The sequence below is a fragment of the Oryctolagus cuniculus genome, chromosome 1 (genome assembly GCF_964237555.1).
Source record: "Oryctolagus cuniculus chromosome 1, mOryCun1.1, whole genome shotgun sequence".
Taxonomy (NCBI): Eukaryota; Metazoa; Chordata; class Mammalia; order Lagomorpha; family Leporidae; genus Oryctolagus; species Oryctolagus cuniculus.
In genome coordinates, this window is record NC_091432.1 from 107,156,378 (window position 1) to 107,181,856 (window position 25,479).

The following is a 25,479-nucleotide window of genomic DNA, read 5'->3' on the forward strand; positions in this document are numbered from 1 at the left end:
TAAAAAAACCATGACTTGGTGTTGAAAAACTTTCAGCAGACCACAAGCAGTGGTCTCATTACTTCCAATTCATCTTCAACAAATCAGCAGATAATCCAATGTACCCTATTTTTATGTCCTGCTATGTGGTTTCACACCAATTCAGAAAGGACAGAGCTCACCCATTGTTAGCCAACTCATTAGTTAGGAACAAAGTCAAGCTCTTGACTAGTGATACATGCATTGATCTGATGGTTACTAACATACTAAGACCCTTGCTCAGAAGCCTCTCTTGATATTTAAATAGATTTTCAATTTAATCCCAAAAGAATTTGAAGAGCACTTTCCTTTGGCCTCTGCTATGTGAAAAACCACTGCTGGTTCTGGAAAGGTGGAACCACTTCCTCTCCCCTTAACCTTCACATAGCCTACCTCCACCCGCTCGAGACGCCACTGTTCTCTCCGATGTCCTGGCCCACCTCATCTGTCTGTTTCTTGGCACACTGCCCCTGCTTGCTTTCTCCCAGGCCCACCTATGTACAGACTCCTCCCCTGCGTGTGCACCTGCAGTCAGTCCTCCGAGCTCGAGGGTATGGCTCTCAGGTAATCACCTGGAGTGCATCTCCACATGGATTCCTTAGGTCCTCCCGCACTTGCTCATCAGAGACGAGTTTGTGTTGGTGATTTATAGTACCGCATTTGTATCCATTAGGAAAAAGCAAATTGCGGAAGATGCTCCAGAACTCAAAATGCACACACATCAAGTAACTTTGAAACCCACTCTTCAAGGCGTCTGCCTCCACCTCCTCTGCACGGAGGCTGCATGGAGCACTCCATCTGGAAACTTCCCTAAGGAAGGGTGCCACAGATTTGCGCCCAGAGGTCACTTCCGTCCAGTTCCTCCTGCTCCTCCAGGAGCCGCAACATGGCGGGAGACCCACGCTTCCTGAGGAGCGACACACCTTAGCCCTGTCAAGTAGCATTCCAATTTTCAAATGGGATGTGAAGTTACAATTTTTCTTTAATTACACATGCCTTTGTCATCACACCCCAGTAAATTATTTAAAAATTAGGACGCATATGTCCTCCTTGTAGGCAATGGCAAATGGGTTTGCCTGGCAATCAGGCCTAATGTCCTGCTGCTTGACAGCTGAAACAATCAGTGGGGGTAAGAGCTGAGACTATTCACAACATTTAATGGCAAGTTAAATTACCATTTTTATTGTATGCAATTTCTTGAGAAAATAAATAGGTAATATGCTAGAAGGGATAGCAGCCCAGTAATGCGTGCCTGCTCACACAACCATATACCCGCTCCTATTTGAGAGCAACAAACAAATACCCTCTCTGGCATAAATGTCCTGCAGGAAACATGTAATTTACTGTCCCCGTGGCACATTCAATTGAACACAGTACCTTCTTCAGGGGAAAAAATACAGAAACAAAATATAGGTTAGCAAGCCTTATACTGTAAGTGTGGTTAATGTGGCTGAATACAGGTATTGCAAGGTGGCAAGAGGCCTCGGAAGTTTTTTTTTCTCCCTCCACTGGATTGTTTTGGAGGTAAGGTTAGCTGCTAATTAGGGCATAATTCAAACAGTTTACACAGAGAAAGAGCTGAATCTTTTGCAGTGCTCAAAAAGAGTACAAAGCTTGAAGTGTTCAAAACCAAGTAACTGGGGAACACCAGAGGCAAAGCAAAACAGAACGAAGATCACCTAAAGGTCATTTTTAACGCTCCAGATGGTTAGCACAGAGAGAAGTAAATTCTAGACCACGGCCAGGTAGCACAGAAACAGGGAGGGTTGAAGGGAGATGAGAGGACTGACAGGAGCCAGGCTTCGCTTCGGCTCCCAGGACTCCTGTAATAGATGGTTCCTCAGTTACCCCGGGGAGAATCCTTTCCAGAGATTTCTGGGGGACTTTGGTTCAGATGCTCTGAGTTCTTGAAATGAAAACTGTGACAATGCCGCTGAGCAAAGCTCTGCACGGAGAAACCAAATCATATCACAGGGACAGCAGAGGGAGCTCAATGCTGGTTTTTGTTGGGCACCACTACAAGTTTGAGTGCCCTTAATCCCAGCATTGACCCGTTCTTCTATTTCAGGAGCCCACGTTGCTTCTTCCTGAAAGCAGTTTAAAACAGTCTGAACAAGAAAGATGAAGGGAAGCTCCCCCTTCCCAAAGAAAACTGAGTAAGATTTAAAGGAGCACTGCCTCACGGTGTTTTTGCTGTATTAGTGGTGAAGCGTGCGGGTCCTCTAATTCACTTTAGGTCGCTTAGCAGGGAACGGCAAGGTAGTTCCTTCAGACTTTTCAATCAAATCAAAGGTTTAGTTAGTTCTCCTTCTTCTCTGAGGCAGTGGCATGCACATCTTCCTTGGGAAAAGTTCTTGAACCTTTCCTTACTATAACAAAAATATCTCTAAGGCTCAAGTCTGACACTTTCCTCTGAGGGAAGGAGATGCAAAATTCAAGCAGGGGGAATTCATGTGCCTACAGCTGGCCCTGAACAGAGCGGCTTCATTTAAGTCTCAAAAGCATCTTTGTAGCAGGTTAGATATCTGCATAGAAGGTAGCAGCTATATCATTAAACTGTGAGACTACTAAAAAACTTAAGATTTGTGTGTGTGTGTGTGTGTGTGTGTGGTAAAATAGTCCTGAAAATCATGTTGATGATGCCAAAATGGAATCAGCTGAGATTTCAACCTTAGCTGGCATTTAATTTTTCTCCCCATCCTGACCATGAGGACCCACAGACGTTTATTTACATCCCCTCTTATTTGCTATTCTGCATTTCCTGAAAAATCGTCCATTCTTTCGAGCAGGAGACAGGTGACAGGCCAATGAGTTGTGAACGCTCATCTCTGTGTTGTGACATTTACTGTTCACGACCCTCTGCCAACCTCGGCCTTCAGAACTTACTGGGGCTTCCCGATGGCTTCGCATGTTAACTCAAGCGCGTCCCCTTCTCGGGTTAGGCCTTGTAGAGGGTAAGTCATCTGAATATGCACTTGAGGCTTATCTGTGTGACAACAACACAAAGTATAATGTTTAGCAAATGGTATCATCAGGCAAAATCAGACTCGCACGCTGCCACAAACCCCACGCTACCAGCGCTGACTCTCTCCCCATCCGCGTGCCTTCAGTAACATCCTTCTAATTAGTTAGTAATCCTGGCATTTGCTCAAATTAAATTGACTAATAACTCTAAGGAGTGAACCGCAAATAGATAAGAGATTCATAAGCCAACTGTGCCACATCAAACATTTCCTGTGAAATACATTTTGTTACATTGAAGTTTATCTCCGAACTCACTCAAGCTAAAGGAAACTCATTTGCCTTCATGCTGAGGTGAAGCCGCAGATATTTGTGGTGCTCAGAATTGATACATTTTATCATATATCATATATTACTATGTGACAATACATTATGACACTGCATATTAATAAGTGTGCCTCTTCCATGCTCTTGTTTGCAAATGGAAAAAGCAGAACTTCTGAATTCCACTCGAATGGCTTTCAGGGGAATAGAACCAGTAGGTTTAGGTGGCCCGTAATGAAACTCTTGGACATTTCAGGGTAAACACCCTAAGAAGATAGGAAACTGGCACTCCCAGGGGTGGTCGAAGCCCAGCTATAGGGATGAGAACTCTGGGAGCCACAGAGTGAAGTAGCTTGTCCGAGGCCACAGAGATCACCCGTGGAAGGTGTATGAGGATGTATTGTTGATTCAGAATGGCATTTCCCAATGGCAACCATAACTCAAGCCAATGATAGCTTCCTAATGCAGTGGAGTCTTAGGTGACCACTGCAACTGTTCTTCTTTCCACACTCTCCTTACAACTGTCTCGCGAGTGTGTGGGTGTCTGGGGCACGGTGGGGGGAGATGAATGACAGGAGGAGCAGGGAAGCGAGCCGAGGAAGTGGGAATGAACACAGACACAGGTGCACACACAGTCACACAGAAGACCTGAATGCGATTAGGACATTTTATTTTCTATGCTAAACTAACCAGCCATTAATCCCTAAATCAGCTTTCTCACTTAATTCTTTGCCTCTGTAAGTGTATATTTTTGGAAATGTACCCAAGAGCAATAAATGTTAGAGGTCAAGACATAATTTGGCTGAAAGGTCAAAACAATTCACCACAGTTTTACTTTCTCAGACAAGCATACCAGCTAAACAACAGCCCCATGGCCTTTCACAAGCAGTGGCTGGCTCATTAACATTCATCCTACGGAATAACGGAGAAGACAGAGATGCGGCAGGGCTCAATCACTCTCACCCTGCACACAGTTCCATAATGCTGCACAAGGATGTCCTCTCTCACCGCGGCTGCCCGCGTGCATTTTGTAGTCCTCTTCCTATCACAGACCTTTGTCAAGGTCTCGGAAAATCATGCACTATTCAAAACCTTTTTAAGAGAGCCCCTTGGTACACTCCCCAGTGTGCACTGCCCAGTAAGTCCTCGACAGAGAACATCAAGTTAATAGACCCACAAACAGCAGCTGATCCTTGCAAGTAAAACGGTTCTATTCTTGGACTTGATGGCAAAGGAAATGTTTGAGGGCAAAGTGGAAGAGAGGTTCCCAGATCCTGATAACTAACTTGGGAAAGAAGTCATTAAAGGGAGAAATCTACATAAAGGATAAATAGGATGACCTTGAACTATCATCAGCTGCTGGGATGAGGCAAGAGCTTCTGGATACCACCTTCTAGACCTGCTGGCCACTTCTTAGGCCAAATATAACCACTGGGTGATGTATGTGGGTCTATTGCTTTTGATGGTGTAAAACACACACACACACACACACACACACACACAGTTACCAACATTTATTTGAAAAGACATGAAAAGAGAAATAGGGGAAGGTTATGACACTGAAGACATGGGTAGTAACAAACCTGTTCCCTAATAGTTCAGACCCAGAAGCAGTAGCACTTAGGGAATTCCTGGTTAGGGGACCTCTGTCATTCTTACCCATGAAGCATTCTGCGTGAGGCTAAATTTAAGGCCCTAAGTTTGGGCTGAAATACAACATTTTCTTAAAGTAATCTCTGATCCATGGAAGTGCTACTTTTATTTTCATGCACTGCTAACTTTGGCCCATTAATTAAGGAGAAGCAGAATGCTCACTGCCCCAGGTGGAAAGTTTCTACTTTTCTTCCTCATGTAATTCATAAACAAACAGAGTGTATATTTTTCAGTACAGTGCCTTAAAGGTTTTACACGCTCAACTTTCATAAATAATAAAGCGTTGAAAAATCTATTCCACCCTGCTTCTTCAGTGCCATCGTCGAGTCTGTTCTACTTAAATGCTGTTTTATGTTCCTAATGAGCTGTTTAGCAGTTGTCAATTACTCACCCAAAGTAGGAAGAACAAACTAAGGACTGCTACACCTGGAAAAATCACATACCATGCCACAGAAAAGATTCCCACGATTCTGATAACTGTTTTTCCCAATTTAGGTTTCTGCAGGAACATCTACCAATGACTTTTGGGTACAATGGCCACGGTTACCTGGCTGAAAAGGCAAAGATTAATCTTGCTTGTGTTGTACAGAAAAATGTCCTCTTCCATTGACACACACAGTGTGTACAGGCATGGTAACTGATCACAGGCAGCTCCACTATCATTAAGCCCAGCCCAGGAACCAAATAGAAGGTCTTTGTGCCAAGATCCAGTCTCGGGTGATGGACACGTGAAAACAAATTCTGTTTTCCTTCCTTTGTCCTGAAAGAGGACCTGAAGTGTTCTCAACAGGTGGAAGAGAAACCTTGGGATGTCCCTGCACCTCTAGAGTGGAGGGGCATTCAATTCTCAGGGAGTTCTTGACTACAAGATGAGGATGTCAAAATACTGAACCATCCAGATGGCTGATTGAGGAGCCCAGAGCTCGTCATTTATATTTTAATTATGTTCATAAATCAAATGGTATAACCCACCAAATCTTTTCGAAAACAGAACCAGACTCCAAGATTTATTTTTAAGTAATGAGGTGAAGGCCCAGTACATTTTCTGGGGGATCATTTTACGCCTCAGTTGGGGTTGTGAGGCACAAGGCTTATAAAAGCCAGATGACACTTCCTACCCAAGTGCAATAGCTGCCCAGAAATGCATCGCTCAGAGAGGCTTCGTGTCATTAAGAAATGGAACTGCTACATAAAAAGGAGAAAAATAGTTAGGTCCTTGCACTTAAGGAACATTTCAGTTAGAGAGATGGCATCACCAACAGCCAATCAATTAGGTGGAAGGATCTGAGGTTTTCATAATACAATGTAATTTTTTTTAAAACCCCATAAAAGACATTTAACAAGACTGCTATAGCAGACAAAATTTGTTCATTAGTCAAAGTTGCACAGAGGGTTAAATACCAAGAGGTTTTAGGTCACACTACAGTAGCAACCAATTAAAAAAATAATATTAGAAAGACATTCTGATTTGATGAGACTTTCTTTTAATGTATTTTGCTCTCTCTATAAAGGCGAAAAATATAAAGGGAAACTCTTAAGGAGGTTAGAACGGCTTGCTGGCAGATTACAATTGATTTCATGCCAGTCTGACCTTGCACCACATTCTATGGTCTTTTCAGAAGATGGAACTCAAGATTCCGTAACCTGTATTTCAATTCCCTATGTAAATGAAAAGGCACAGACAGTCTCCTCTCCAGAGCCTGACACCAACATAGCAGGTCTTTGAGTTTCTTTTTCTATTTATAAAAAAGGTACTTTGCAGTTTCCTTTAGACTGGGATGCCCCTCTTCCCATGGAGCAGAGAGGCAGGGAGCTGAGGCGAGGGGAAGTCACCCTGATGCCCTGGCAGGAGGTCTGTTATCCCAGGGGCTCCCTGTCCTTCCCTGTCTTCCTGAGAAATATTTGCATCAGAGAATGCAGGCACCAAATGTTCTCGATGTGCTGACTGCACCCAGGTCTCAGGGCTTGAGTGCGAATCTCTTCTGCAACTGCATTTGGCTCATAGATTCTTTGTGTTCCTTACTTACAACCCATCCAATATTCTCTTGTTGTTGTTAAAAAAAGATTTTATTTATTTGAAAGGTAGAGTTACAGAGTGGGTGGGGGACAGAGAGAGAGAGAGAGAGAGAGAGAGAGCTTCAATCCACTGGTACACTTCCCCAAATGGCAACAACAACTGGGGTTGGGCCAGGTTGAAGCCCATGAGCCTGAAACTCCATCCAGACCTCCCATGTGGGTGCAGGGGCCCAAGTACTTGGGGCATCTTCTGCTGCTATCCCCGGGTGCATTGGAAGGGAGCTGGATCAGAAGTAGAGCAGCTGGAACTTGATCAGTGCTCATATAAGAGGCTGGCATGGAAGGCTGTGGCTTAACTCTGTGCACAATGCCGGCTCCACCCATCCAGTAATCTGACACACCAGTGTGTGTGGGATTCGATCCCTGTGGATCAAGTGCTAATTGTCTCAAGTCCTGCTAGGGAGAACTCAAGGGCTGTGCGGGCACAGATGCTATCAGAAGGGCTGGGGAGAGGGCTTGGGTCAGCCCCTGCGCATTCACATGGGCAAGCACTGACTGAGGGGTCTTTGTCAATCACGGGGGATTATTGCAGTTCGAAGTAGAACGACAATACAAAGATTAACCTGAGATTTGGTGAGTATTAAGAGCTGTTTGAGCTCAAAGTAAGAAGTAACCCCCCCCCCCCCCATATGGTTTCTAAATCATTGGGAAGAGGACAGCTTTGTAACTAAAAGAGGCCAGTGTCTAGCAGTACAAGGTGACCGGGACTGGTTAGAGAACAGTCACTTGGAGTTCTCAGAGGAGTTAACAGAGACCATCTTGCAAAGGGTTGGCTTTCTATGCTCACCGTAATGTTCATGAATAATTTTCTCTGCTGTTTGTTTGTTTGCAAGGTGAAGGACCTCCTGCTGTTCCATCTGCAGCATGACTATATCTGCAGTATGGATCGGAGCACTTCATCTGCACGCCTGAGGACGGCTGAACTATTGTATGGTGAGGCAAATCTGGTGGGACTGACGTGGGCTAAGCAGCATGTGCTGTGTCGCCACAGCGCAATGCCATTCCCCCTCAGCAGCTTGCAAATAGTTCTGTGGATATGAAAATGACCATTTACCCAAACAGAATCAAGTTTTATTCCATTATGTTGGGACAGAAAGTTGTGTTCCCACACCTCTCTTTTCCTACTTTAAACCAGGTACATACCCACAGAGCCCTCTTCCATATCTTTGAAGAAATCTTCAAAATTTAAAAGCAAATACTGGGCAAGGAAATCCATATAGCAAGATTTTTGGCACAAGCAAGATTTTTACTTTGGTAAGATTTTTTTGTTTTGTTTTGAAATTCCTGGTAACCAGAACACTGCCAGTGCTTGGCACACAGCAGGCACTCAACACCTATGTGCTAAATGAATGAAGAAAGGGAGGAATGAACAAATGAGAAAATGGAGAAATATTGGGGCATGAATTTCTACTCCTGGGTTTACCACTGATTTAAAAAAAATAATCTGATCATAAATTCAGCTTAGTCCTCATCACAAAATACAATGTGTTTTTCTTTTGGAAGATCAATCGAGTTCTCAAAATGCGAAGTCCAGCCCCAGTGTTACGGTTCATGCATTCCATTTCAGTACACATTTACTTTAGCATTTCTGGTGGATCTCCAAGTGGTATCTCAAGGGAATTCATAAAGGATGTTGTTTGCCCATTCTTTTCTTGTTTTAGATGCCAGCTTCACTATCATTTAACCTTCCACAGAATCAAAATCTGACCCAATGAGTGAAGAGCGTACACTGGAAGATAAGTTTCACCGTCTAAGTGTTCGGTGTCTGCAGCCCAGAGATGCATCTTTCACAAATACAGTAGGTGAGGGGTGGGAAGAGAGTCCTTAGTCAAACGGGCTTCTTCCTGCAGAGTGGGCCTTTAGAAGGTGGAGACTGCCTTTCAAGGGTCATCTGGGTCTTACTCATAATGCACTTGGCCCAAATTTCATTCTATTTTTTTCAGTGTCGGTCAGTCAACTCGCTGCTCTCCACTCCCTTGCATACTGCAGAATGTATCACTAACAATCCAAAGCCCTTACAACCTCAGGAGCTTAGGGCCACCACTACTCAGTTATCACAAAAAATGATAGGTTAAAAAATTAGCTTCAATCAGGGGGTCTCCATACTGCGATTATATCTCATGAGGACTAATAAATACTGAAATAACCTCCCTGAAACTCTATTCATTGCTTTAAAAAAATTGAAATGGAGAGTGGAAGGAAGATCGCATTCTGTTAAAAAAGAAACTAGAGATCAGAGAGAAACAGGCCAAATCTGAAAACGCCAGCTATTATGCTTTGAAGAATACAGCCTGGGAACAGAGCTGACGGGGGAGCGGATGAGACAGAGGAGCTGCTCCTGGAAGCTAAGTCTTATCCTCTACTCTACGCAGGGAAGATTCTCCGATTTCCAGGTTTTTCTTCCTCCTTCCCTGCAGGGCACCATCGATACCAGAGAAACATTTATTTTGGCACAGATAAGGAGGAAGTTTTGATCATCTCCTCAATGCCCAATTGTCCCCCAGTTGAGGGACTGAAAGAAAAAAAGAAACAAAACAAAACCTACCCCTCCCTGCACCTTGGCTGCACAAGAATATGGATTTATAAAATACCTGGCTACATCTAGTCAATAAAACTCATTTTGAAAATGATGCCCACATACACGATTAACTGTCAGATGATAATCAGAGCAGGGAAGGCATTCAGATACCTATTTCGACAGGCTTTGTTTTCTTTCTCCCTTTCAAAACTCATCTCTTCAATTCTTTGTCGTTGTTTTTTGCAAATACGTGTGCACGTGCACACATACACACACACACACAAGCCTCACAAAATGAGAATTTTTGCAAAATATTTTAAACAGCAAGGCTATGATGGGTGAAATCAAAAGACACGCAGCAGTAATTCAAGGGTTTCATATTCGCCTGCGTCCACAGGAAGGCTTCCCCCCCTTGTGCACTGCAATCTGAATTCCATACTGAGGGTCACAGCTCTTCTTTGAATTCCCAGCTTATGTCGCTACGTGTTGCCACCTTGATGCTATTTAGACAGCTTCCTTTTAACGCGCAGACAGTGAACTGTTCTCCTTTAAACAGGCTTTTATTTGACAAGAGTGCCTTCCCTGGGATCTGAAGCTGTACTAACTGTGCTACAATTGTATCACACTCTGCTATAACGGAGCACAGTGCAGATTTGGGTAATACCACCTGTGCTGGCATTTGCAAGAAAAAATGCACAGGAAGATTTTGGGGTCATATAGCTGAGAACAGTAAAAAGCAAAACCGTTCACTGCATAACATCTAAGAAAACAGAGCTTTGAATTCTAGCCGCAAATGTAATTATTTTGCGTTTCAAACATTTAACTGCGTGCTGCTGCGGTACCCTTGCTGAGTCTCAGAATGAAAGCTGGAAAACTAAGAGCCCTACTATATGTTCCTCATTCCCAGCAACATTCCTATGAGAAAACCTTATTAATGAGCTTGCAAACGAGCACCCAACAGGGAAATGTCACAAACAAGAGCGGCTAATGCCCCAGAAAATCAAATAACTGAACACTTGGTTGATTGTGGTGCCTTTCATATTTATAATAAAAAGGGGGGGACTTTAATTCACTGATTCTGAAGGGGTCAACACCTTGCTGAACAAAACAACTCATTTATTTACGTTCAGAAATCTCCAGATAATAAATTACATTGATGTTAATCACTTCAATGCATACTACACAATTAATATCTGTACTCACCAAAAACTTAAGGATTATTAAAAGTATGACAGCATACACATCTGGCTGATTTCTCACATAATTGGGCACAACAATTTCTCCTGGTACCACAAATAAGGGTACTAGCAAACAAACACTGCACAATTCTGGTTCAATTAATTAGTACTTAGATCCACAAGACAAAAGCAATTCCAAGTTGTAGCTCAGGCCTTGTCTTCTATGTGATATGGTGGCACTCCTGTTTATTAGGGGGAGAAGTGTAAACTTTCCCATCTTTTTATCCTTCCTCCCCTTTCCTCATAAAATAAGATATTTAAGGGGTTGACAGTGTGGCATAGCGGGTTAAGCTGCCACCTGCAATGCTGTTATCCCATTTGGGCACTGGTTCCAGTCTGGCTTCCCTACTTCCAATCTAGTTCCCTGCTAAAAGCACCTGGGAAAACAGTGGAAAATGGCCCAAATGCTTGGGTCCCTGCACCCACATGGGAGACCCTGAAGAAGTTCCTGGCTCCTGGCTCTAGCCCTGCCTGTCACAGCCATTTGAGGAGTGAACTAGAAGATAGGATCTCTCTCTCTCTCTCCCCCTCCCTCCTTCCCTGATTCTCTCTCTCTCTCTCTCTGTATACCTCTTTCAAATAAATTAATAATTTTTTTTTAAAAAAGAGAAAAGATATTTAAGAGTATACAATTATTTCCTGTTCTTATTCTTTTTTAAAAAAATTCTTATTTTTTAGAAAGGATATAACTTACACTGAATTCAAATCTATTATCTGTCATTTAACCCTATTCATATCCTGGTTAACATCCATTTGTCTTAGATGGAGTGGAGAGACATTTCCATAAACCTCCATGGGCCAAAATGGGTCAGGGTTAAACACAGTGAGTGCACTTAATAGCACTCATATCAGGTTAGACTTGCCCCAAGGTCATCTTATTTACTCAGAGAATCTGAAGTCCATGAAGGGCTCAGTATTTCCTTGTGATAGTGTTTATCACTGATAATATAAGAAATCTGTTTAGGTGGAGAAGGAAAGGACATTAAAAAAAGAATATCCATATACTTATTTTAATGTTTATTAGACAAATGTAGATAAACAAGCAAAATTCATATTTTTAAAAGTCCTTTCACGTATATTTCAGTTAGAATAAAGAAATCAAGTGATTTAAAGAAAAACTGTAAATAAAGAGTACAGATGACCCAAGAACACAGCAAAACACGTCAAAGTGACCTTTGAAGAGGGAAATTAGGAAAACTTTCAGAGCAAAATGGGATTGTTAAATGCTGGGCAGATGTGGTAGCTACGTGACTGTATTCATCTTTTGCAGGTCTAGAGCTATCAGAGGATTTTTAAAGGGGTCAGTGATTGCCAAAAAGGTTAAGAACCTCTGTCTGTGAGTTTAGATGACCTCAAAAATACAGGCATGTTTCTCCTCACAGAATGTCTAACATTATTCAACACACATGCGGATTATTCTAACTAATCTCATGCTTCCTCACAGCCATCCAGCTATGCCGCTGCTGGTCTTCAAAGAACTGCCATGGCGGACAGCAAACTGACCCCCAACACTCAGGGTCCAATGGCAGGTGGTTTTTGCTACCGTATGGCTGCTCATGTTCAACGGGGGCGAAGCTGGTAGGAAATGATGCAGGGAAGGCCAATCATGTTTGATGCAGTTATTTAAGGAATTCCTGGCTGACTCTGCCGAGTTCTCAATGGTCCTCTAAGAACAGAGGCCAGTGAGCTGCCACATGATTTTCTTGAGCATAGATGGCAGATGATGGCCCAAATACTTGGGTTCCCGCCACACATGTGGGAGACCTGGATGGAGTTCCTAGCTCCTGGCCTCAGACTGGCCTAGGCCTGGCTGCTGTAGACATTTGGGGACTGAACCAGCAGATGGAAGATATTCTCTCTCTCTCTCTGTGTCACTCTGCCTTTCAAATAAGTAAATCTTTTAACAAAGCGTTTTCCTATATATGGTCCCAAAAATGGAGTATCAAGGATAAAGTGTTTGAGTGATCTAACACTGCATAAAGGAGCAGAGTCTCCCGCACACAGGGCTCTGTGAAGAGTGGAGCATGATCAGCAGGGTGCATCCTCAAGAGTCGCTGGCAGTGCTTTGTTAGCCTGGAGTCACATGGACTCAGACAGGGAGCTCGACTCCTTTTCTTGGAAGCATGAATCTCAGCTCCATCTGTAGAATATGGAAGACAATGCTTATAAGGATCATTATCAAGTTTTCCAAGGAGTAGGAGGTGCACTGCCTAAATTATTTTGCATTTGGGAGTGAGTGTAATTCTGTAGGTGGGTGGAGCTATATTGCTATCTTCTGTTTAAAAGATACTCTGGGAAACTACTTAAGGAGTTTCAGGGTGGAAACTGAGTGAATATCTACTCAGGACTCACAAAGGAGTTAATGTATTATTAAAGCTAATGGGCCCCTACAAGGAAAGTTAATGGATATTAAGTTTGCTTAAATGAATTACATATTAGCAAAGTCACAAGAAATCTACTATCTGCCAATTTAGATAATATCTGATCATTTCTGTTTTTCCATTATAGGGACATTACACCACAATAGTTTTAGTGATATGAAAATTATAAGCATGATGCTCATAATGAAGCTATATAATGAAGTAGATGAAATGAATTAGCAAGAAAAACCTGCATTATGTAATGTTAAATTGAGCCAAGCTCAGAGTAAGAAAAGGCTGGAATGGGAGGGTCTTTTAGAAGCAACTTTTTGTGACTTTCCCTGCCCCGTTTTGTTCAAGCCATTTAAACATCTGGTGAGGACTGGATAGAGCTGCCTCCAAAGATGTCCACATTCTAGCCCCTGGAACCTGTGAATTGGGCCTACTTTTGGAAAAAGGGTCTTTGCAGATATAATTTAAGGGTTTTGAAATGAAGCCATTCTTGATTATTTGAGTGAGCCCCACATCCAGTGACCTGAAAGAGACAGGCAGAGGAGAAAGCCGTGTGAGGGCAGAGGCAGACTCCCAGAGCCCCCCCAGGAACTGGAGAGGCAAAGCATAGATCCTCCCCAGAGCCACTGGACAGAGAACAGCTCTGCCAACCCGTGATTCTGGACTTCTGACCTCCAGAACTGTGGAAGAAGAAATGTCTGCTGTTTCAGGGTACCAGATGTGTGGCCATTTAATATGGCAGCCCCAGGAACATAAGAGAGGTCACTGTCACCCTAAGCACATTTGTAACATTTCAGCTCTGCATACTCAAATATCACTGGGCTTTTTCATAGGCCGACATGCAGAAGCCTCCTGAAAAAAGGCAAGAAGCTGGCACTTGGCTACAACCTTGGCCCTGAATGGGTTCTGCACAGGAAACATAATTTCCTCCTCATCAGAAGCGTCCAGAGGAGAAGACGAAGAGAATGCATTTGGTCCACAGGGCACGGCAAGGAGACACCCTCACTCACTATGGCCTCGCCCTTATTGATGAAGCCATCAAGACTGGCAGGGATCCCAAAGAGTTCGACTTCTAAACTCATCACTACAAGTTAAGCTAAAATAGAAGAGAGCATGCAATTTAAAACAAAACGCTGATACATAATGGGAATAAAATCCCTTCTATAAAAAAATTCAGCCGTTACGACGGGATTGAAAACGGAGAGGATTACTCTAGATTTTGAAATTGGCAGGGAAATGACAGTCTACGATCAAAGAAATCAAGTCATATGTTACCCCGGATTTGGAATCATTTTAGTTTTACATTTGGCTTCAACGCAGTGTTTTCACTTTATAATATGGTGGGATTTCAGTAAAACAATCCTTTGATCATTCTTTTACCAAGACAAAGGGAAAAAAAATTCTATTTATACTATATAAACTGTCTGTGCCCAATAAATGGCTCCCGAAGAGTTTTTTAAACAACTGCTATTCAGTGCCCTCTCAGCCAGGCACCAGGGTACTCACACTGTACTTCCAGATACCGCTGGGTCTGCAGGTTTCCAGTGACTGCAGGATGCTCCACCTGGCAGATCACCGGCACCCCGTCGTCCTCCTTGTGCACCTTCAGCACCAGCTGGCTGGTCACGGTGTACATGTCTGACCACTCTTCCACCTCCGATTTGCCTGCCGGACACAGAGTGCATCACGCAACCACAGCTGGGTAAATTTCCATCACTCTGATTTTAGTTCTTCCCGCAACCCCTCCCCGACCCCAGAACTGCTATTTTAACTAGTATGATGGAAGTCACTTGGGATAAGGGTAATCTGTGGACAGATAATTGATACCATGATTATTTCCTACTTTTCAACCTTGAAGAACAGTAATTAGGATATATCTGAACCCCAAATAACGTACACAATTTTTCTTCTTTTAATTTTAAAAATTTATTTATTTGCATTTTATTTGAAAGGAAGAGACAGTGACACACAGAAACATAGACTGAGCCATCTTTCATCCCGTGGTTCACCTCAAATGCCTGCAACAGCCAGGGTTGGGCCAGGGCAAAGCTGGGAGCCTACAGTTCAGTCTGGGTCTCCTGCATGGGTGGCAATGGCCCAAGTACGTGAGCCATCATCTGCTGCCTCCCAGGATGCATGTCAGCAGGAAGCTGGATCAGAAATGGAGCTGGGACTTGAACCAGGCACTCTGGTATGCGATGTGGGTGTTCTAAGCAGCGTCTTAACCACTGCACCAAATGCCTGTGTCTACACTATTGTTCATAAAATGTATTATGCAAGTTTCCTCTATCTTAGACCCTCCCACAAATCAGCTCTGACTTCACCCATTTTGACATCTGGCTGCCTAAGGAACTCAGAAGGAGTAAAAGAAAAGTGCTTTTCACCCCTGAAAACCATCTCAACTTGAAATATCTAGAAGGCTGTCACGCCATTTAAGAATTCTAGGACATCATCCAAATCCCCTAAGTAATTCAATCAGCAGTAGAGATATAAACAACCCCTTTTGCCTATCCCCATCATCAACAATTAGGAGGCAAAGTAACTAAATGGATTTACATAATTGAAATTGTAATTGAAATGTTTAAACTCTGAGACTTTTGGAAGACCACAAAAATGCAGTGGCAGTGGGCTAGAGCAGAGTAAGATCCAGGGCTCTGGGCCAGATGGGAGACACGTCCAAGAACACCCAGAAAAAGAGGGAGGCGGCTTCCGGCTGGAATGAATAGGCTACGGCGGTCCCTTCCTGAACGCGGCACTCCCAGGAACATAGCACACCATTAACTTTCTTTTAATGTTTTGTACTTATCGGTACACATTTAATGGCTCAATTCACTCAGACAGAAAAGCAGAGGGGAAATGAAAAACTCCTTCCTTCCAAAACCATACCTAGGAAAGAGGAGATTAAAACAGAACAGGCTCTTAGAAACTTAAGCTGGTATGGATTTGTCTGTTTCCAGACAGAGATTTCTAGATTCTCTTTCTAAAAGGGCTTATTCTTTTCTTCCTCACACTGTTTGTTTATTTCTTTCTTTTTTTTTTTTTTTTTTTTTGCAAGCACATCCAGAGCACTTACCTTGGCCCAGGTACAGCTAAGTACTCTACAAACATTCACTTATTTTGTGGTCATAAGGATCCTGTAACATGTGGGTCCCCGTGTTAGGGGAAACTGAGGCACAGGCTAGCTAGCAGTGCTGACAAATAACTGAAAAAGTTCAATCCCTGAGCCCTGTGCTCAGGGTACTGCTTGCAGGGCAACACATAAGGGAACATGAAGGACTTGGGTCAACTGATGAAAAAAGCCAAACAGAATCCATGCTGCATTGTTTACCTAGTGCACAGCTGAGGTGGTGGGGGTGGGTGTGATGGCACACCAGGTTAAGCCATTGGCTGCAGCACCTCCATCACTTCTAAGCACTGGTTCCAGTCCTGGCTGCTCTCTGCTCCAGCTCCGGCTCCCTGATAAGGTGCCAGGGAAAGCAGCAGAAGATGGCCCCAGTGCTTGGGCTCCTGCCACACCTGTTCGGGTGTCCAGGAAGGACCTCTAGGCTTCTGGCTTCACCTTGGTCCTCCCCAGCTGTTGCGGCCATCTGGGGAGTCGACCAGCATTTGGAAGATCTCTCTGTGACTGCCTTTCAAATAAGTAAGCAAATCTTTAAAAAATAAAATGTGGATGGCCTGACACGGAGGGAGAGGCAATGGGAGTAGGACAAAGGAGCAGCCCGTACCACCACCATGAAACCAGAGACTTTGCTAAAGAATAGCCTGGTAAGCTTAGGCAACACAATTATAGGTTTCACAAGAAAGGTGGTCCCTGTAAGCTCACAATTAAGATAAAATTCTTAGTCCACTGAACACAACTCAATAGATGTCAGAATGACTTGGAACTCATCATATGAAAGACAGTAATACATTTAAAAAGTTGTGTAACATGAGAATTTAAGGGTCTGATCGACTCTGAGTCACACAAAAGACAGGATGAAGGCAGTGAGAAGTGCAGGTACAGACACAGACAGCCTGAACTCAGGGAATACTTAACAGTTCTTCCTAATACGAAGAGTTCCGGTTTTCAGGTTTAGTCTCTTCTGGGTGTCTGAACAGAACAAGGATCACCATGAACCTCAAACCACACAATGAGGACATGAGTTAGGATGACAGGCAGCTGTGCTCTGGCCTCAGCTGTTATTTAGTAGTTGATTCTAAGCCGTATCTAAATGCGTGCTTTTGTTTCAGGGGCTTTCATTCCCATGAAGGCGCACTTGCTAGAATCAAGTGCTGACTAACCACGGCGGCATAGGGCACTCCGCGTCTTACCTTTCAGCTCCTTGTTCCCCTTGAACCACCGGATAGTCGTGGCTGGTTTGCTGGCCATGGCGGTGCAGTTGACCTCGATCTCCTCGCCCTCCACCGCAGTGTCCTTCTGGATATCGATCATCAAGTTGCGTGGTGGAACTGCAAATTCAACACACGAGCTTTATAAACACGCAATCCACCTTTGCTTTTAACTTATTTATCAGTAAGGCAGAGTGACAGGGAGAGGAGGAGGAGGAGAAGAAAAAAATGCGAGAGAGAGAGAGAGAGAAAGAGAGGGAGAGATTGAGTTTTCATCTACCAATTCACTTCTCAAATAGCCAGATCAGCCAGTGCTGGGCCAGGGCCAAGCGAGAAGCCAAGAACTCAATACGGGTCTCCCATGGGGGCGGTAGGGATCCAAAGAGTAGGACCATCACCTGCTCCCTCCCAGGCACACTAACAGTAAGCTGGCTAGGAAGCAGAGATGGGACTGGATCCCAGGTGTTCTGATACTGGATGTGGGCATCCAAGTGGCAGCCTGACCCACTGTGTCCTGACACCCACCCCTCGAATCCACTTCTGTAATATGTTCTTCTATTCATCAGAAAATAGCACTATTGCTATCCAAAAGGAGGCTAATAATAGATATTCCTGGTGGGAATTTAAAACAAATTGCATAGGAGGAGGAAAAAGAAATGCAAAGTCATCATCAAATAAAGTTAAATCAATTCATTTGGAATTTCTCTCCGAAATTCATCTTATAAAGGAATCAGTCTCTCACTGGTCAATTTGTAAATATATATATATATATATATATATATAACATATAGTTCTATATACAGAGATAACTATATATATAGTCTATAATTCATCAGAAAGTGGATACAAGTAAGAGTATATACTATTGAAATTACCAACTTTACCTGGAGGCCCCTGAAAGCAACAATTCTCTTTAAATTCAATCTACATAGGAAAGATTCCAAAGCCAACCAGCATTGATCAAAACCTTGGGAGCCTTTAAAAGAATCACTCACCATAAACATACACAGAAAAATTGTGCCTTAGAAGCAGTTCATTTAATTAAATGGTTCATAGAGATCCAGAATATAATCATGACCTCCAATGGATGGCACTGTAATAAAATCCTTTGGATATGAAGATGCAGTAATATTAGGAAGTGTCAATTAGCCTGCAGCACTTCTCCATATTCTGAATCCCAAAGCTCCAAATTTCAGAAATCAAAGGTGAAAGAGGCTGTTAAGTGCTTGCAAGCAGATTTATATAGCAGGAGAAAAATCACTCTTCTGTAAGCATATTAAATGTACGTGTGACAAAATGGCAAAAAACAATTTTTTGGGTGTGAAAATACTGAATACTAAATCAACGGTGTGTAACCTGATGGTGGTGATGATGATGAGGGAAAGTTTTTTTTTTTTTAATGAATCAGCATTGACAGTGAAACTTCATATAAGGTGCAACCTTACCTCAAGACAGCCTCTTGAAATAAAAATCAGTAAGAATACTGAATTTAGCAGAGTGAATCTAAGAATATGTGTCCTGACCACCATGAATAAGCAAAGACAGTTCTGAGACTTCTGATTAATAAGTTTCTCAACTCAGAAGAGAAACAAGGAATTAAATATGTATAAACACGCCATCCTGATGATCGAGTTGAATAATACATCTCTGATACCGCTTCAATAAGTCATGGGATTAAACCACATATTTGGGATTTCCAACTGTTCCAGTCCAATGTGAAAATTCTACAGGAAGACTTTGACACTGAATTGGAGCACTTGAAAATTCCTATAGAGAACAATGGAAAAGGAAAAGGAAAATTATTTGTTGCATATATTTCTCAGCAAGAGAGTGTGTAGTGGTGGTAGCGGGGAGGAATATAACTACTAAAGCAAAAGCACCCCTCTTCTTTGTTCCCTGTGTACAAAGAAAATAACATATTTATTGAATTGGATCTGTTGCTAGTGTGATACGGCCTGAATGAGTAGTTAAACACGGCAAAGAACTGCCTCAGCTAACATTTAAAGGGAAAAGTAAGCAAAATGAGAGAGAATTTAATACTCAATTTGGAGTTGTGCATCTGCAAGCATTTTAAGGCAGTGACAGAAGAAATGGGACGACCTCAGTTAGCTGTATCCTTAACATAGTATACCCATGCTGGTTGACAGTCAGCTAGGTTTTAGATTTTCATCACACATACCCAGGAAGTTTTTAGGGGACACAAAGAAAGACTAAATGTTTAGGATCCACAAATACTACCAGCATTCTGAGAATAGTGTAATAGGAATACTGGGGGAAATGCTATTGTTAGATCAAGTGTCAGAAGAGGAGATTGTCCACAACTAAACAAGACCTCGGCAAGTGCTGAGGAACAGTCTAAGGGAAGATAAAAAGAAAATAATTAAGGGACGAAAGATATAGGAAGTACTCTCAACAAATACAAGAATCAGGCAACAGCAATTCCTTTCAAGTCCTAGGCAAAAATAGAACATAAGGTGTTGAAGATAATTTTTGACATTGACCTATGAAGTGATTACCCATGAAAACTGTGAGTAACCAACAAATGGGACAATGAAGTTAATGAACATGGGTGTCTCAAGTTATGACAAATGGGCAAGCAGCTAAACCTAGGGTCGATTTGGGAAATCCCTCCAGAATGGAGTACGTCACATACCACTGTATCTGCATGACTTTTGGAGAAATGCCTTGATAGTCATTCTGTGGAAGCCTGGGAGTCTGCCTGATGGGAACAGATTCGGCAGTTAAGAGACTCCACAGTAGATGGCTGTCATGTCTCAGTAGAATTTTGCCTCAAAAACCTAGCTTGTCAGATAGTGTGTAGTTGTTGTCTGTGTTTCCTTCATCCTCTCTTTTTCATGCTGAGCCTGAGACACGTGCTCTCTCTCCCTACCCCTTGCTTCCAAACCTTTACTACCTTCATCTTCAATGCTATTTCTTGGTGGAAAGTCTCTATTCCTTCCATTTGGTCATAAAGATGATGGCATAGTCTTTCAACATCATCAATAATGTCTGCTGGTTCAAAGCAAAGACATGAAAAGGAATTGGTATAGATAAGGACAGAAGAAATTCAAAGCTTCCTCCAGATTTTGTTTTGGGGCTGAGAGCTTGACTGACAGCTTAGCCCTTATCTGGACGACTTATTGTTTGCTATTATCCATGTTAATTCCCACTTTTGTTGCAACAGATATATGCTATAACACTTCAGAGTGATTCCTGTACCAATACTAGCTCCTAGGATTATCTTCCCAAAGCGATGACATCACCTTTAACTTTATGGCTAAGATAAAAGTGTGGAAAACTTCAAAGGCGGAAAATATGCCTGGTGTAGAGAAATAAAAGACTTATTTACCATTGAAATCTTCATCCTGAGAAGTAGCTGAATGACTCTTTTTTGCAATTCCATAAATAATTTTCTCAAAATTGTGACCAGTATTTCTAATCTTTGCTAAAAGTATAAGAAATAGGCAAGTACAGCTGGAGTTGTTTGGTTTACAAACATAAAAGAAAATCGATAGTGTGAGTCCTAATGCCTTTTTTTTTAAAGTTGGATTCTTTCAGTATGTTTTTAAGAGTAAGAAAACTTTACAAAATATAAATGAGGCAATTTAAATCTTCTTTCTGAAAAAACAGGGTTTGACAAGAAAATTTTAAAATGTATTTTGGTCTATTAATTCTACCCTATTTTTCCTTTAACTTCATAATGTCTAGTCTAATACAAAAGAGGTTAGTAAAGTATAAAAATCCATTTATAAGAAAACTGAATTAAAACTTCTGCTAACCAGAGAATACACTTATACACGGTCCACTAAACAGACACATTTAGTAAAAACTGCCTGCAGTCTTTAATGAAAATAACCAAGGATCTAGCTAAGGAGGTACATGTAGATGAAAACCTGAATGGAAATCACATAGCAGTAAGTGCCAGAAAACAGCAATGATATGTCAAGTTTCTTCTTAGCTAAACTTAAATCTATGAATGCCAATTATAAACATTACGCCTACAACATTTTTTAAAAAAAGCAGTAATATCAAGATGAGTCACGTTAATTACAAGGAAAGAGGAATCTTAAAGCTGATCAGTATGTGAATTCTCACTCTAAGACCCCTTAAAATAATTAGCTTCTCCTGTTCCTGTAATCTTAAGAGTGAACACTAATCTTAGAAGGACAAGACCTTAATAATATTAGCTACCATGATCACTAACTACATTAGTCTTAAAGCAGGATACTTTCTCATTCATCTCCTCTCATGAATAGTATAAATGGAATCTTACACCATGTTCAGGAGAAAGAAACTAACTCATCACACGTGGAAGGAATGAGTGAATACCCTAAAAAGTGCCCAAAGTCATACAAAACATCATAGGAGGATTTTCAGTTTTTACATGGATAAGATGTAACCATAATAGTAACTATAGAACAGCACGAATAACATGAACAAACATCCACTTCTATATCTTATAATTATGCTGAAATTTTTGCTGAATGCATCAAATAACTAATAGATACATGCATTAAAACGAGCATCCTCAACCTATCAAGAGATTTGACAGCTGTGTAAGTACTCGTGGCGTCCTTTTCAGAGAACAGCAGATAGCAACGGAGATGCTAATGTATCATACTACATTCATTATGAAATCTGAAAACTCTCAGTCTTAGGAGGAAGGTTTGAATAAACGAATATGAGTAGAAATTGTCAGATTTTGGAATATGAAAGGCTCAACCACTGATGACAACAATTTTACTCTGTCAAGGAATCCTAAAGTAAATTCAATGGATAGAATATTAAATGAATGCATAATATCTGCAGAAGAACACCTACTAGTATTATTTTCAAGTGTATTTAAGTTAATGCCTCTATAAAATAGAAGCAGGAAACTGTTACTTCTAGAATAATGAGACCTCCAAAAGGATTTACAGGCATAATGCCTCTTAAGAGTCCAGTGCTGGTGTGCCAACTCCTAAGCCCAGGGTGGATTCACAGTCAAGCTGGTCAGTGCAGTGGCTCTGAGAACAAACATACCAGAGGGACAGTAATGCTTGCCAATGGCCACATTCCTGAAAACAAAAGATGTGTGCCTTCAAGAAAAAGATCTTGAAACAGCAGCATTTAGGATATAACTGAAAGCAACCTAGTCCAGAAAATACAAAGGTTCTGAGATGGAATAATAAGACCTGAAGTTTGAAGATTCTTGATTCTTAATTGAGTGCTTTGTAATCTAGGAAGGATGGCTAAGCTTTGCTATTATCATTTTTATTCTATGAAATTAGGTATCAATATTTAAAGATATATACAGTAAAATATTCTGAAAATTCAAAATACCATAAACACAAGTACTTCAAAAAGTTCATGGAAAAATGGAACTAAAAGGATAAGTTTATTTTGGTGCAAAAACAATTTTGAAATCTGTGCATACTCTTTCCACAACATATATTTTCCATGTGTTATGAACAAAAATTTTGTACCAAAATAAATTTATCCTTTTAATTCTACTTTTCCATGAACTTTTTAAATTCCTTTCAAATATTTCATTATATTGCTGTCACTTTGGTGAAAATGCCATAAATGATGGTGGAGTCAAATGGTAGATGGTCAATTTGAAGTCTGTGCAGCTAACAACTCACCACAAAAAGCAAACTGTGTTTTCAAAAACTTCTACACAAGCTGACGCAGAGAAAACTTTAAATGCATGCTTGTGAATTTGGTACATCTGCATAATTCCAGAACAGTCATTCCAGCAAAACCATTTTTTTAAAGACTTATTTAAAAAAAAGATTTATTTATTTGAATGTCAGATTTATAGACAGGGATACACACAGACACACGGAGGAGGAGGGAGAGGGAGAGAGGGAGACAGGGAGACAGGGAGACAGGGAGACAGGGAGACAGGGAGAGAGAGATCTTCCATCCACTGGTTCACTCCCCAGATGGTGGCAATGGCTAGGCCAAAGCCAGGAGACAGAAGCTTCATCCTGGTCTTCCATGTGGGTGGCAGGGGCCCAAGCACGTGGCCATTGTCCTTTGCTTTCCCAGGCCATTAACAGGGAGCTGGATCAGAAGTGGGGTAGCTGGTACTCAAACCGGTGCCCATATGGGATGTCAACCCCATAGGTAGTGTCTTAACCAGCTAAGCCACTACGCTGTCCCCCAGGGAAACCTTCTACACTTATGGCTTCAACAGGCTGATATGGATTAAAACCACAATCATGACAAATATGTATACCTGAAAGCCATCATCATTAAATACAGACTATGTTAGAAAACGCACACAGACTTGAAACATGGCTTTCTAAAATTAGTATTCCTCTTATCAAGAGCAATATGTAAGCTTGCGGACATGTTTTAGCTTAATGAATAAAAAATATGTTCCCTTTTACAGCTGTGTTTAAATAAAGCAATGAGGCAGCAGCTCAGTATGGACATCCATACATACATATATGTGCACACACACTGAGCGAAAATGTCCTTCATATTTATCTTTCCTCTTTCATCTTCATATCATTACACTGAGAAGCTGCAGTCTGCCGTCTCAAATAGACTTTGATTCATCATCTTCCTGAAGGTGTAAATCAGAGATCTCGCCTTATACTAGAGTGTATGTCCTTGAAAATTCAGTTTGAAAAATCTGGATCAGCTAAGAGTTACTTTCTGGGGTATATGCCTGGCTAAACGGTGACCAACTCAGATCACTTTCAACACAGAAATATCTGCTGACTATATCAAAACATGAAATGGAAATCTCACTTACTAGGAATTTGCTGAAAATCACAATCTGGTGATCCTAAATGAAGACACTCAACTCATTAGAGGAGTACCTAGAAGCCTCTCAACAGTTTTTTGTGTATTATACCTTAAGGGGCTCTTAACCCTTTTATGCCCAGTGGTTGCAATTTGTGGCAATGTATGGGTTCATGGGGTACAATTTTTTTTTAACAGAAAATACTGGAGTATAAGGAATAAACAAGACAATAAGTGAAGTGAAAGAGCAGGAGATCAACAACATCAAAACAAGGCTGCAACTCGGAAGGAAAAATCAAGAGGCAGAGCTCCTAACAGAGCTCTGCCGTGGGGCACAGACGTGGGATCCCATCTTCCCCTCTCCTGCACAGAAGAAAAAAAATCCTGGGAGTTAGAAGGAATGACATTTCATGTGGTGAGTGATTCATTTGAGGGCTCTAAATTCTCTTGATCTTTGCTTCTGAAGCTTGAGGTTTGAAACCCAAGAGCAGGTGGAATGTATAAAGACTGCTGATTGCCATTCCTTAGAACATTTGGTAAAATAGGCTATTTTTAAAATTCAGCAAGATGGGCGGTGATTCTTCCTAAAACAAGTCTGAAAGGAAAATTCACCATTAACCTCCTCCTTGCTGCTGGAAGCCATCTCTCAGAGTAAGGGGCACTCCCACCCCATTTCCTAGGATGAGCACCCCGAGCAAGTCTTACCCAGGACTGTGATGGTGGTATAACTTTCCTGGGGGGGATCGGTGTAGAGCTGGCAGAAGTATCTCCCTTCATCAGAAATTGAGACGTTTGTCAACGACACTTTGAGTTCACTGCTAGAAAAATTCAGCAACTGAAACCTGCTGTCCTTCAGAGCTGTGAAACAAAACACAGAGAGTCAATGATTGGGGGCAAGACAACGGAGAGTCTGTTTTCCTTACATGAAGTGAGGAAAAAGAGGACTCGAAGGGCAGCTCTAGAGCAGGAAAATGTATTACGTCTCACTGTGCCTTCTGGGTACTTCTTCCTACAACTTGAGTTATTATTCTGGGCTTTTGAAATAATTACATGTAGATGAATAACCCTGTCCAAATGAAACTCATGCACATGGGTGCATGTCTGAGTGCACACACACACACCCTTTGCGCAACTGCAGGAGCCATTGGTCTTTAACATGTACTTGTAAATTGTTTCCGTTTTTTTTGTTTGTTTGTTTTTTTTTTTTTTTTTTTTAGTCAGACATAGGCAAAATGAAAACATAAGGAAAGGG

The 25,479-nt window shown here is 41.8% G+C and overlaps 1 protein-coding gene across 9 annotated transcripts in view; it reads right to left on the minus strand.

Annotated features, from left to right (window-relative positions):
• Positions 1 to 25,479, minus strand: part of CADM1 (cell adhesion molecule 1) — a 349,360-nt gene that overhangs the window by 41,052 nt on the left and 282,829 nt on the right. For all 9 annotated transcript variants that reach the window (XR_011390742.1, XM_070078614.1, XM_051819532.2 and 6 more), the window contains exons 3-6: positions 24,933 to 25,085; positions 17,472 to 17,609; positions 14,667 to 14,825; positions 2,905 to 3,004 (exon numbers count right to left, since the gene is read on the minus strand). Coding sequence is in view for 8 of the 9 variants with exons in the window: in XM_070078614.1 (XP_069934715.1) it covers positions 2,905 to 3,004; positions 14,667 to 14,825; positions 17,472 to 17,609; positions 24,933 to 25,085 (550 nt within the window). In the remaining variant the exon portion in view is untranslated. The remainder of the gene's footprint in view (positions 1 to 2,904; positions 3,005 to 14,666; positions 14,826 to 17,471; positions 17,610 to 24,932; positions 25,086 to 25,479) is intronic.